Source organism: Volvox carteri, assembly GCF_000143455.1.
Source record: "Volvox carteri f. nagariensis unplaced genomic scaffold VOLCAscaffold_66, whole genome shotgun sequence".
Taxonomy (NCBI): domain Eukaryota; kingdom Viridiplantae; phylum Chlorophyta; class Chlorophyceae; order Chlamydomonadales; family Volvocaceae; genus Volvox; species Volvox carteri.
Genome location: NW_003307609.1, coordinates 483,973 through 497,405, shown reverse-complemented (window position 1 = coordinate 497,405; position 13,433 = coordinate 483,973). Strand labels below are relative to the sequence as shown.

The window sequence follows — 13,433 nt, the reverse complement described above, 5'->3', positions numbered from 1 at the left end:
GCAGTTTGAGCGGTTACAAAGTGACGGGGACGGACATGCGGCTCCAGTCGCCACAATGTGCCCCAGATAACGGTTACTGTATCACCATGATCTGTCTCTACCGTCAGCTACCTCAGACGCCACTGCAGTTCCGTTGGGCTAACCTTGTTCTTAGGATCTGGAACTCCTTGGTGAAGACACCCACGACAATGTGCCACCGCGCGTTCGTTTCAAACTTGCGCCACCCGCAGGACCCAGCAGAGCCTGCTGATGACGAGATGTACTTTAGTGCCCAAAATAGACCGCACCGCGTCCCACCACGTCATGCTCAGACTCAGTCCACTTGACCAACTAGCCGCTGCTCGCGAGCTACTTGCGTTAATTTCACATGCCACATTATCATTTAATAAACCGTGCACATTCGGCCGCGGTGTCTATGGCAACATGCACACCGACCCTAGAAGCCCCTGGGCCACAATCCTAATAGATATACGCAGCACAGCAGCACCTGCCTAGCCCGCCTGTCCGCATACCTAGCCTCGTAACTGTTCGAGAGGAATTGTGGTACATCGATCAATCATTACAAAAAATGTTACTACAAGCAGTTGTGTCGGAGAAAGAAAACGATTCCGTCCAACAGATCAATCATACTGTCTAGCTCGTCTATCTATCTAACTATCTATCGACTGCTGCAACCGAACGAAGAGATAAAGTGAAACATCTGCCAACTGCTGATCTGTAAACATGTCTGTATGTCAGTTCATTCATGCAGTACTAAGATGCCATATAGTGCTCCTTATCTTCTGCCTGCTGCTGCACTTGTAGCAACAACAACTTCTACCCCTACTTCCGGCTACTGCGCTCTCCAGCGCCATAACCGCTTTTACGGCAATCATGGCCCCGTGCGGTAGATGGGGCAGCAGTAGTCCGAGTTGTCCCTGTTGAAGATGCTGGCGTAGCTGCACGGGCGCAGGCAAGATACAGCAGGGGTATTATTGAAGGAGTATTATTAGCGACATAGCAATCAGGCACACTCATCCCTACTACCACTGCTGCTAATTGACACGTGTGCAACTTGTGGTCTAAACGTGTGGGAAGGAAATACGCGTGTCTTGCACGTGGCGCGGCCGTACATTCGTTAGTTGAGTTGAGAAGAATAGGCCTCGCAAACCCCTGCCTCAGGACTTACCACTGGCCAAGGGCTCCCTTGCAGATGTTCCCCATGGTGAACGGGTTCTGAATCGCCACGCAAACCTTGCCGCCGTTGGCTTGCTGCAGGTTCCAGTTGAGATTGACTGCACACACCAACAAAAGGATGCGCAGACAGGGAACGATGTGACCTTATTTGACATGCAGGCATTAGCAGTGATGGTGCAGCACATGGCAACTGGACAGGTACGGTACAAACAAACCGGCGCATGGCTGGCTACTGAACAGAGTTGCTGTAATTGTAACTGCAGCTTAGATGCGTCAGGAGCGAAGGGAGTGTAGCCTCTATGCTGGGTTTTGTACAGCTGCCGTAGGGCTTGCCATTTTCAGAGTCCATAGCTCCGGCAATCTTCCTACACTGTTGGAGCTTATTGCTGATCTTATGATAGGGTCATTGAAGAGGCCTTCCGAGATGCAGGTCCATCGAGTGTATTGTAAGTGAAGGTCTCGCACGACAGTTACCCTTTTCACACACGGCAGCTAAATGCCGCACAGAATCCACAATCGAAGCAGCGAATGAGCCCCGCACGAGGTGCATCTACCTGAGCTGCTATCTCGCTTGCCGGCCTCACCTTTCAGGGTATCGGTTCCAGTGGCGCCCCAGCTGTCGGCAATCGTCTTGTTTGATCCCCCGGCGGGGTACACCGTGAAACCCTTGACCGCCGACCTGAACGCGTCACCTGCAGTCATGGAAACACAAGTCAAAATGCACGGCAGGTGAAACCCTAGGCTGTAGCGAGGACCAAAAAAGGTTAACCACTGATGCTGCCGTACTGGGTGCTATGCTGCAGTCTGCTCGCATTACGGAAGTCATGTACGCGTATGTGTACTCCCACATATCCATGCATGTCTGCCCAGGTTGAAAGGACGGGCCTTATCTAAGAAACGTTGAAACGATAGAAGACTACGCAAGCAAGCAACAGCAATGATAACTTACTTGCATACCACTCAATCTTGGCGAGCGCGTCGTTTGCGTTGTAGCAGGTGCTCTGCAGGGGGACAGCGAACGAGGCAGCATCCTCAGTCATGTAATTTCTTAACTTTGTCTGGGTGAGCTACGCGCAGCAGACAGGCTCGCGTGCCTTGTCCAGACCCGATACAACTAACCGAGCTCATCGGGCATGCAGCCAAGCATGCATGGGTGCGTGGAAGAAAACAAAGCACCACCCCACGGGTCCGCCATGCACCTATCTGGCCTCACCGGCACGACCTGACTTGGCTGTAGCGTGTTGACGGTGAAGCAGTACTCAGTGACGTTGCGGCCCCAGCGGACATTGGCCGGCTGTGCATACCAGGTGGGGGAGACTGTGAACGGCATGACTCCCTGGGTTGTGTTGCACCTGCGCGTCAGAAGGCGAGCGGAGGCGGCAGCAGGGTCGGTAACTAGTACTATCACACATTCACCCAACGTTCCCGATATTTTCACATAGCCATGTGAGCAAGGTATCCATGCAAGCGCGGTGTCTTTGCCTTCAGCCATTCATCCAAAGCTCTGCATACACGACAAAGACGCTAGCCAGATCCCAAACATGGGTTCATCCATTGCGGGAGGAAGCTTTGGTTATTAGGCCCTACATCCTCGCCCCCAAATCTTTACGGAGGGCGGCCGCGCCGCAAAAGAGACGACGCCATGAAGTAGGGTGACTCACGTGCAGTTGGGGAATGGAACGCCAGGCAGGAAGCAACTAGCCGACTGCGAGAGGTCCAGGCACTGATCTGCCACATTGTTGATGGTGGAGACCGTCACCGTGTATTTCTCCAACTTTGGATTGCAGACGCTGCCGCCAGACGCGATTTCGACGAAGGCGGGAAGCTGCTGCTGCACCGCTCCCGTGAGAGTGGCTAACGCATCAGTGTCCGAACCGTTGAACCTGCCACATGTAATGATTTGTGTGTCAAAGCACTGGCTTGCATTTGGCGCGAAAGGTGAGAAGACGTTGATGTTGGCGCCTCCCAGGAGAGAGTTCATGGCATTGGCGATGTTCTGCTGAATGGCGGCGCAGGTGGCGCTGTCGTAGCGGTATGGTCGCACATCATTGGCCGGGGGCACAATGGTCGCGGCGATGCAGACGTCACAAGGGCGTAAGACCGGCGGAATAACTGGTGGCGGTGGCGGGAGGGCCTGACCGGCTTGAGAAACTGGGCAGCAGTCACACGCGACATCGAACATAGCTGCTGTGCATGTCCCTGCAGGAAAGCCTGGCGATGAGCACAGTTGCTCCAGGGTGGTGCAGCCCTGGCCTCCGCGGTTGGTCTTGAGGGTGAGGCACACCTCCGCATCCTGGGCGGTCGTGGTGTCCAGCCCCAGCTGGGTGAGCCGCAGAACGGCGGAGCCAACAGGCCCAGCCGGGGCCTTGTCCAGGGTCGCACCAACCCGGGTCCGCACTCCATTCACGGTGGCGACAACTGAAGCCCCGGCCACCAGGCAGCTGCTGGACACGTTGAACTGCGGACATGGCGGGATGGCATGTGGTGGGAGGATGGAGTGAGGGCAAGGTGAGGCCGGAGGGAACATCACAATTTGATGTTCCCTCTGCTTTTGAGGGTGTGAAGTTCCCATTCTCTCCAGTACATGCAAATGAGCTATATAGATCTTGCCGGGTGCGTTCCAAACCCTGATTAGAAATCCACTCCCCTGGGCAGCTAGGATGGTAACGGAGCCCCCAACGCCGACATCATGCGCACGCGCGTACACACACATACACACACATACATACACACACATTTGAAACGACTGGAAAATAGTCGTTGACAGTGGGTAGTGGGCCACCGCCAATGAGCCTCTTCCCGTGCTTTCCGAGGCCCTAGGACCTGTAGCAATGTGTCCGCATGTCGCATCCCCCACACCATCAGCCGGCCGTGGGCGCACCTCAATTTTGTGCAAGTCGGCGCTGCAGCAGGCGCCAGTGCAGGACAGGGCATCCTGGCTGACCTGGATCTTGAAGCAGTACGTGTTGATGCCCGAAGGCCGCCACACCGGTGCCAGCCGGTACGCGCCGTTGGTGGTGTTGCAGTTGCGGAACGGGAAGTTGGGGATGCTGCCAGGTGTGACAGCTGAGGGATCGTACTCGTTGTATTCCTGCGCATGAGCGCTGAGCGCCCTGGAACCAGCGGCGACAAGCAGCAAGCAACATCAGTGCTCATGGTTGACGCTTGCTGTTTCATGATCGAGTTATGCTTTTAGACATCTCATATTTGATGTACTACTACATATTAAAGGCTCATCACTATGGCATGCGACAGGACATGTACGTCTTTTGCGATGCAAAGGCAAAGACTGAAAGCCTTCATGTATATGGCATGCTCTTAAATACACTTATAGATCAAACCTCAGAGCGAAAGCCCAGGCATATGGGAATGCACCATACTGAAAACGCACCAGCCAACCGCCAGTGCTGTCGCCAAAATGAAAGCTGCCTTTGCAAAGGATGCCATGTTGTCAGAGCTATGTCACTTTGATGATGTTCTGTATCATAGTTGCGCTATTTATCTACCCGACCGACCGCGGCAGCTGTGCTGCTGCTGGGCCGTACGTCTACCGTAAACGGCGGGCGCAGGTAGCCGCTTCCGAGACTGGCCGGAATCAAACATTTTATGTTGAATATAAATTTCACAAACAGGTCCAAAATCCATTTATCGCGGGCACATATAAATGTGCATTTCATCCGTTGGAATGTTGCTCGTGTTGTACGTGTCGGAATCCGACCAGTCGTCGTAATCTGTAGCACCAATTTTTACATAAGTTGATATTTGTTGACAAACAGCTCTAGAACAATGAATATAACTTCGCCACACACCCTTCATCATTTAGGTTGGTGAGCATGCATCGTTTTCCGCACCGGTAGCTACGGCTGCTACTCGGCGGTTAATGATACGAAAGCCAGTTGCATCAGCAACGGACCAAACCATATCAACGTAGACTCAGAAACTAGACAACAGCGTGCTAGCCCCTAACAAACATGAGGCAATGTTTGCAGCGTAATGTGACGGCTTGAGATGTCGCAGTGTGTTGCGAGGGTTCTGGTATTGCACCACCTGGACTGAGAGGGAACTGGAGAGAAGGATAGTGGTCACAGTTTTTCTTCTGAGGGGGAGGGACGAGAGCGAACAGCCCAGCAACTCCAGGTCATATGGCCCACGTCCGGGACTTGATGCCTGAGAGCGAGGGCGTCCGCTATCTATCAAAGCCTATTGGCGCCCCGTTGTACACTTCTTATTCCTGTCTCTCTCTATCCGTTGAGCGTAGTGCTTGCCAGGCGAGCATCGGCCTCTGCTCAACTTCTTTCTGAACTATTTGGTTCTTGCTCGGTTGTTTTATGATATATAAAACAAGGTTGATAAAAATGGCCTATGCATTTACCTGTACAACTTCCCGCAACCCACAACAATGCCGTACACCCCGGCAAAATGACCTCGGCCTCGGAAACCACAAGAAACCTACTGCATGATGTGGCCCATTACAGGAACCCGTCTTCACAACTCGGCACGACCCCACCGATGCCGCAACGATGATGACAACGCTGTCCCGCACCCCCTGAATGCCCAACAACGGCACATGCTCCCATTGGCCTCTATACCAGGGACTCCCCCTCATCACAGATAGCTGTTCTACGCAGGGGCTCTACATGTGCAGGGAGTGAGATGCGTCGGATGAGGGAGGGTGCTACAACATTACTGCCGGTGTCCATAATTGGGGGATGTGCTTGGGGTTTAGGATACCTTGGTTCAGGGGTGGACGCTCTGGGTTCGAAACCAGTGGGCTACCTGAAGATTGTAGTCTGCCTGATCCAGCCACCTAGACACGTAGACCTATCATAGAGAGACGGTTAGTGAGGAGAAGATAGTGAACGCGTTAGGGCACACCACCCGGGGGCTCTTCCTTCCTGCCTGTCGTTAGATGCACATCATTGCTAGTGGAAAGGTTTCCGGCCACTGGCGGGCTCATTTTCGGCAATGCGAACGCTGATAATGGTGGAAGCTCTTCTTTTAATAGATTTTTGCCTAGGCACTTTATCGTACCAAGTGCAGACTTCCTTCACCAAACCATATGCGCACATCTAGACATTACAGTTCTTACAACTCTTACTTTCCAATACAATCCATTACGGGTTTTTTTCCCGGCCGGTAACCTCACTGCTTAGGGAGCCCTCATGTAGCCCACCTGACCTATCGGTTGGGTAAAGGTAACCCTGCCGAGGCCCCACCCTACCGACCAGTTGGGCCCGGTTACCGATCGGTGACTGATCAAATGTATTTCATAGGGCCTCGTTCCAGGACTCACGTTTCAGGAGGTGCTTTGGCTGAAGGCGGGCGGGCAACTTGCCGATGATATAGCGGCCAAGTCGTTAGCAACATAGACCGCCGGTCACCACTGTGCTTAGCATGGCCGATGAGCAAGCCCGGGGAGGTGCGCTGAGCCCAGACGAGTGGGAGATAACGCCTACATCCCCACTCGACGCCACAATATTGGCTATTAGTCACATCCCAGGCCCACCCGGCTTTTACGGACGGCCTCCCCCTACTTAAGTATAAGCTGTCAGTTGTACAGATCTGCGATCAAAAAAATATTCTTTACAAATAAATGTCTCGTCTGTCCGAACAACGCATACTTGACGCCGCGCTTTCATCCTTGTCAAACTCGATTGTCATATCTCAGCTACAACCACGCATGATCCACAACTACGAATCATCCAATATAACTACGTGAACATCATCTGGCAATATCCAGCTCCATCCACTTCTTACTCGCTTTCACCAATACCGCATTCACTTCTCTTGTACCATGTTGTCATCACCCTGTTGTGACCTTCAATGAAAATTTAAATATCATTTCAAGAGATTTAATGTCAATCTAATTTTCCAACGCTGCTCCGTGCTACTACTTGGAAAGTGACCGGAACCTCGCCTGGCCCGCCAGTTATTAGGTAAGGCCCGATTGTAAGGATACCCTACCCTACATAAACAAGCCCGCAACATTTGCAGTAGTATCTGACAGCACTAATATTGAGGTTAATCAAATGGCGAAGACAAGTAATATGTGGAATGCTGTTGCGGCAGCTTTGGCGCTGACGTGGTAAGTGATGAAGATGCTTTACGTCTGATGGGTTTCTACTACTTTCCCACCGCAGCATGAACGTCAAAATTGCTTTAATGATTTAGACGCATATAGCAGCTACGATGGCCGTAAGTTGTTGTCTGCTAGCTGAGTGCCCTACCTACCCGATCAGCACTGAATGTACCCTGTATTGACCCCCTAACTCTTATTACTGACGTGTAATGCCTTCAGGGTTGCTATCGCAGTCGCGCAATATGACGAGGACTTCACGGTCTACCGGGATCAAACAGGGGCCTTCCCGAACTTTCCCTTTCGTAATTGTGAAACCACAAACGGGGCATACCAACTGGCACCTGTGTGGCAACATGTGGGCAGCAACAAGTACTGCTTTAGAATCCAGGTTCGGGACCCTAGCTCCTGCACGGGAGCCTGCTGCAACACCGACATGTACAAGATAGAGGTAAGCTAGCATTGTGCCTCATAGACGTGAGCAATGCTCCAACGAGCGCATTTCCAGATGCTTCCGCTCTTGTATTTGTCCTTTTATTCATTCATCCACTGCGTATATTCAAACACGCTTGCTTCTGCCTTGCCGCACCCGCAACGTCCGCAGTTCAACGTGTCCAGCAGCTGCCTGGTGGCCGGGGCTTCAGTCGTTGCCACCGTGAACGGAGCACCCACTCGGGTTGGTGCGTCCTTCGACAAGCCCCCGACCGGCCCACCTGGCTCCGCCATTCTGCGGCTCACCCAGCTGGGGCTTGACACCACGACCGCCCAGAATGCGGAGGTGTGCATCACCCTCAGGACCAACCGCGGAGGCCAGGGCTGCACCACCCTGGAGCAACTGTGCTCGTCACCGGGCTTTTCTGCAGGCACCTGTACGGCAGCGATGTATGACACGGCATGTGATTGCTGCCCCACCTCTAGAGCCTCGAAGTATTACCCACCACCTCCACCGCCTCCACCATCTCCATCGCCTCCACCATCTCCACCGCCTCCACCATCTCCACCGCCTCCACCACCTCCACCGCCTCCACCATCTCCACCGCCTCCACCACCTCCACCGCCTCCACCTTCTCCACCGCCTCCACCATCTCCACCGCCTCCATCTCCACCACTGCCGCCGCCGTCAATCCCCTCTCCTCCTTTCGCATTCGGATTCCGGCCATTTTGCGATGTCTGCATCAAGGCACAGCTGCTGGCTCCTTTCCCCGATGTCCGACCCTTCCGCTACAGCAGCACAATGTGCTCTGCAATCCAGCAGAAGATCGCTGACAGCATCAACGCCTTGGAGCAAGATCCAAACCTTGGCTTCGTCTATAGGATTCCATTTGCACCGAATGACACTCGCTGCACAGAAACCCAGGCTGTTGTGTGTGGCTCCCTTTATCAGCCAGTTAATGACACAGACGCTTTCAAAGAGAAGCTCTCTCGCTCCGTGAGCGACCAGGTGCTGTTCTGGCTCGACGCGGCTACGGGGGCCGCCAGCATTTGCAGCCCGGAACTTGACGGGTACCAAGTGACCATTGAGATCACCGGTGATGATTCAAATGGGGGCAGCTGCGTGCAAGACAGCAGGTCCATCGCCTGCACTTTGCCACCAGTCCCATATCCCAACTGCACGTGAGTCTCTTGCGTCATACGATACATGCTTGTGTGCCCGGGGATCTCACGCCCTGAAGATCTACCTAGGCAATATCAGCAGCAGCAGCAGCGGTAGCGGTAGCAATAGCCGTATAGCAGTAGCCGTAGCCATAGCCATAGCCGTAGCAGCATATCCTGGCGCTCTGCAGCCGTCATCGATGTCTCTCCTGCTGCTGTGCATACACGTGTCCACTTCCGGTGGTGACATTGCTGCCACATGTGCGCTGCAGGTGTGACATGCGGCAGGGCGTTATGCCATTTGTGGTGGGTACGCGCTACTTCGCGCAGCCCAGCTTTAAAGCTGATTTCGGCACCACCGAGTACTGCTTCCCTATGAGCATTTTCCCACTGAGCCAGCTTGTACCGGTAAGTCCACACATTAGCCACCTGTGCTACCTTGTTCGTTAGGGAAATCTCGAAAGGATACATATTTAGCGTATATATTGCTTAAAAATGTAAGCCTGCCCTTGGTTTCACCAGGATGTGCGTGTGAGGAACGCCCACCCGCGGCTGCTGGCCGCGTGCATCTAGCGATTTTGTTGGTTGATGTCTGTCACGTTCTGTCGTTTTAAGCGCACGGTCGCTGGGCACAGGAGTTCAGCACTGCTAGGTATTGCAATGCTCCTCTGCCTTGCTGAGATTGATATGTGCGCCAGCATGCGTATACCAGTCGAGTCAAACGAGCCACATAGTATGTCTGTAAATTATTTTTGGCCGTCTACAGATCTCGCCCTGGTGTATTAGCTAGGGACCGTATCGTATATCCTAATGTCCCGTATGTCCTAATGGTGCGCTCTATAGACCATTAAAGCTTTTACAAAGGGAGGCGTCACCACGGCGAATGGCCTACCCCCTCGGCTTAGGAGCATTATCCTTCCTGGAATAGACACCTCCCTGACCTCTTTCCTAGCCAATTACAGTAGTTGTAGATAGTACGGCACGCATATCGTCTACAAACACGTGCTACGGTGCCCTAGCATCTTAAAAAAAAGAGGCCTTTTCAGCGGTCAGCTAGTACTACACCAGTGCACACAGTGTTGTAATCTGGAGGGCATATCACGGGATCTCTGCATCCGCCGATCGGTACTTTCTCTGTAGCAGTTGTAGTTGTGATGTAACGTACGGCAGCGCCATCACGGTGCATCATGTCTACATGATATAGGCCTGCTGCAGCAATCAAGGACAAGAAAGCATACAACAATCCGCTATCTAAACCAGATGCACGGCAGAGAAATCCCCTCTTGGGCCTCTTAGGTCTCATTAAAACCTGCTGGCATGCTTGTCGGTTTCCTCCAGCTTTCCTCCCGCCCCATAAATCGTCCCCGTGCGCCCTTCTGCAAACCGCAGAGCACCTGTAAGGGTGTTGACATCCTCAAGAAGATTGAGTGGTATGCGAGTAAGTCCTGCAAGCTTGCACCACAAATCAATGTGCTCCGCACCTGCATTCCGCGCCCGCAACGGCAAAAGTACCTACTTCGCCGAGAAATGACCGGCCTTGTGTGGCTCGCGCGTACAGCTGCACGCATGCGCCTTTGGGTCTCATGTCATGTGTTGCATATGAATGTGCATCACACGTGTACGTCCGCTGCACGCCAATATTAACTTTAACGATTTCCCGCTTGTCCATTCGTTAATCGCAGATGAGGTTCTCAGATCGTATGTCAAGGGTTTCACCCTCTACCCTAGGGTTGGTAGTCCACGGTCGATCGCGTCCAGCTGGGGTGCTGCCGGGAGCTATACGCTCAAAGGTATGTGCGCGTGTACAGCGGGGGCGCCCCAGGCGCGCTTGGTCCTTGAAGTACGCTTTGCACGTTGGCTTCGGATGCGAAACGAGAACCGAGCAGAAAATAGGACACAGCTCGCACATTACTGTATGCAGGATAAAGTAGTACTTTTAGTAGCTGCAGGCGCTGTGGTGTGATGACATTCTCGTTCTGCTGCATGGAGCTGCTGCCGCGCCCTATCTTGACCTCTCATTCGCATCACATGCCTTGCCTCCCTCACCCTGTCAACAACACACGCAGCTACCAACATTAACTGGAATACCACGCAAGCCGATGGCGCCAAGATTTGTGTGGTTGTAAAGAATCCGGTGACCATGGCAGAGCTCTGTCTAGGCGCGTTTGGAAGCCAATGGTGAGTGCTCCATTGCCTCATATGGGTATTATTTGTTTGCGGCTGATTGAATGAAAAACGCATGACGACAGCGGAAGCGTGCGTTCATTTTTTAAGTGTTACGTCCCTACACGCAACCTGGCTCTTCCAAGTAATTCCCTTGCCGTCGGATGGATCCTTTGCAGCGTATGTCATCCGAAACACATACAACTATGTTGCTCGACTTTACAAAGCTTCAATTCCCTACTTGCCCCTGTGCTTGCCCCGGTGAAAATTGCTTGCAGTTTCGCCACGCCATTTAATGACGACAAGGACTGCTGCCCCATGTTCCGTACGGCGCCGCTGGGAGGCCCATAAACCGACATACATAAATACAGATCGACGCTCACCACCATCGTTCGCTCCCTGCAGTTACGAAGACGGCAGAGGCAGATATCCCATTGATATCAGCAGGTGCTGGCTTATAAGCATCTTCTGATTCTTTGGAAGAATCGTCCTATACAGCCCTTAACATTAACCGCAGCGGTTGAGATGGGCTACACCAAGGGTGGAATCAGTCAGTATCTGTGCACTAATACGTGCTTGGGTTTAAAGTCAGCATGCCGCATGCCGCATTCGCATCATGCATCGTTACGTTATTGCTTGTCTGCATGGGCCCGTAATACTGTCCGTCCGTCCTACTTTATTTACTTCTGGCTGGGACCGTCGACGTCAAGCCAAACACTCACATGATTGCTCGGTCACACTACCTGCTGCGCAAATGAAATTCATGAAAGTGTTCATTGGATAGATCTACACCTCGCTGTGTACCCCCGGCGTTCTGGGCAGCGCTCTGCTTTACGTTCATTAGGTCACCACTGGGACAGCGGGGTGTGTGTGTGTGTGTGCGTGCGCGCGTGTGTGTGTGTGTGTGTGTGTGTGTGTATATGTGTGTATATGTGTGTGGTAGGGTAGGGTAGGGTAGGGTAGCTGCGAGCATCAATTATGGATGGCTGATCATCGGCGCGTTTAGCCCGAAAGGGCTAGGCGGTAAGCTAAGGCTCAGATAGGGTTTCCATTATTATCCTTCCGCACAAGCAAAGAAGCTGCGCTCGCTTAGAGTTAGGTTTGCAGTTTGAACAGTTGTTTGGGCTGCCCATTGCCCCATTGAGCATTGTTCAGGTCAGATGCAGATGCCATGCTGCGTTTGTTGCTGACGGAATTCATCTTAGCTAGGCAGCTAGGTGTGGTTCTGACCTTTGGTTTTATTACCTCGTCAAACTTAATGGGCGGCGAGCTACATTTACCAGCAGCCCTAATGAGCTGTTGCGTATGTATGTATGTATGTATGCATGGCTGGGGCTCTGGGGACCTCCTGGAGTATACGTGCGCGTCAGGCTTTATTTTAATTACCATCGATACAGTACGGAAAAATGCTGCCTCGGGCTTTTTATTAAAGACCTTTCTGCTAGCGTATCCCCTATGTGCCCATGTGCCACGTCCGTACGTGCATCGTACCATTAAAGCATTATAAAGAATGCATGTGCATGCAACATATACAGCATTGAGCAGCAAGTATACGCACGTATTTGAGGAGGACGCCAGCAGTCGGCTGGTGTGACGGGATTGCGTGTAAGCGTAAGCGTGTGTTACTGTCGTGCTTCCCTTCCTACGCATAGTTAGATGACCCAGGCTGATAACGAAGACGACGCACGGTGGTGGACAGCCCCACGCGTGGGACGCTCCAAGTACTTATACATGCCTGAGGGTTATATTCTTGTGTTTGGGTCGGTGATTGATTTCTGTAGACCCTCACCATTTTTCAAAACCACGGTCTTGCGGTGGCAGGAGGCAGGAGGACTGTTCAGATGGCCTGTTCGGATTATAGTTGATCCTACCTGCAGCTGAGCAGCGGTTTGAATGGGGGCCCATGCCCAGGCATCCCTATCTTGTTTCCGGTGGGGGCATATAGACGACCATTTTCGTATCTTTATTATAAAAGGCGAATCCTTCATCTGCAAATTGGTTATAATTGCATCAACTAGTCTTCTAGTTTGCATTTACTTATTGCTGGTTTACCTATTTTGCTATAGACATGTCTATCGATTGATGTTGGAAAAGCTTTTTACAGACGTAGTACGGCCACAACTACCTGCTGCCCGGCGAGTTGAGTGTTCAGGGCGATTGGGGTATGGTCTTCTAGCTTGCTTGCTGTCGTGATACCAATCATGTAAACGTACAGCAGGTTTGACGTACACGCACGTCCGTTTGCCGAAGACAGCATGAGACACATACATACATACATACATACATACATACATACATACATACATACATACATACATACATACATACATACATACATACATACATACATACATACTGCCACACAGCCGCAGGTACAGCCACAACAGCTGCAAACACAACCACAGCTACAGACACAGCATCAGCC

The 13,433-nt window shown here is 52.3% G+C and overlaps 2 protein-coding genes across 2 annotated transcripts; one reads left to right on the top strand and one right to left on the bottom strand.

Moving 5' to 3' along the window:
* Nucleotides 1-210: 210 nt before the first annotated feature.
* On the bottom strand, nt 211-4,638 carry phV4 (extracellular matrix glycoprotein pherophorin-V4). The gene is made up of 9 exons (XM_002956847.1): nt 4,568-4,638; nt 4,058-4,289; nt 2,838-3,634; nt 2,390-2,528; nt 2,126-2,177; nt 1,761-1,868; nt 1,169-1,274; nt 837-938; nt 211-669 (listed from the first exon to the last, which is right to left on the bottom strand). The coding sequence occupies exons 1-8, from the start codon at nt 4,621-4,623 to the stop codon at nt 872-874; spliced, it is 1,557 nt and encodes a 518-aa protein (XP_002956893.1). The 5' UTR covers nt 4,624-4,638; the 3' UTR covers nt 211-669; nt 837-871.
* A 2,558-nt stretch (nt 4,639-7,196) lies between these two features.
* Nucleotides 7,197-13,231, top strand: phV1 (extracellular matrix glycoprotein pherophorin-V1). Its single transcript, XM_002956879.1, has 8 exons — nt 7,197-7,261; nt 7,475-7,703; nt 7,857-8,866; nt 9,118-9,253; nt 10,235-10,283; nt 10,528-10,635; nt 10,912-11,023; nt 11,287-13,231. The coding sequence occupies exons 1-8, from the start codon at nt 7,206-7,208 to the stop codon at nt 11,357-11,359; spliced, it is 1,773 nt and encodes a 590-aa protein (XP_002956925.1). The 5' UTR covers nt 7,197-7,205; the 3' UTR covers nt 11,360-13,231.
* The last annotated feature ends 202 nt before the right edge of the window (nt 13,232-13,433 follow it).

Coding starts and splice junctions, on each gene's coding strand:
- phV4 (XM_002956847.1), bottom strand. CDS start 4,623: ATGGCATCCTTTGCAAAGGCAGCTTTCATTTTGGCGACAGCACTGGCG. Junction 4,290..4,567: donor ACAGCACTGGCGGTTGGCTG/GTGCGTTTTCAG, acceptor CGCTGGTTCCAG/GGCGCTCAGCGCTCATGCGC. Junction 2,529..2,837: donor GTTCCATTCCCCAACTGCAC/GTGAGTCACCCT, acceptor TCTGACGCGCAG/GTGCAACACAACCCAGGGAG.
- phV1 (XM_002956879.1), top strand. CDS start 7,206: ATGGCGAAGACAAGTAATATGTGGAATGCTGTTGCGGCAGCTTTGGCG. Junction 7,704..7,856: donor CCGACATGTACAAGATAGAG/GTAAGCTAGCAT, acceptor CAACGTCCGCAG/TTCAACGTGTCCAGCAGCTG. Junction 9,254..10,234: donor CACTGAGCCAGCTTGTACCG/GTAAGTCCACAC, acceptor TGCAAACCGCAG/AGCACCTGTAAGGGTGTTGA.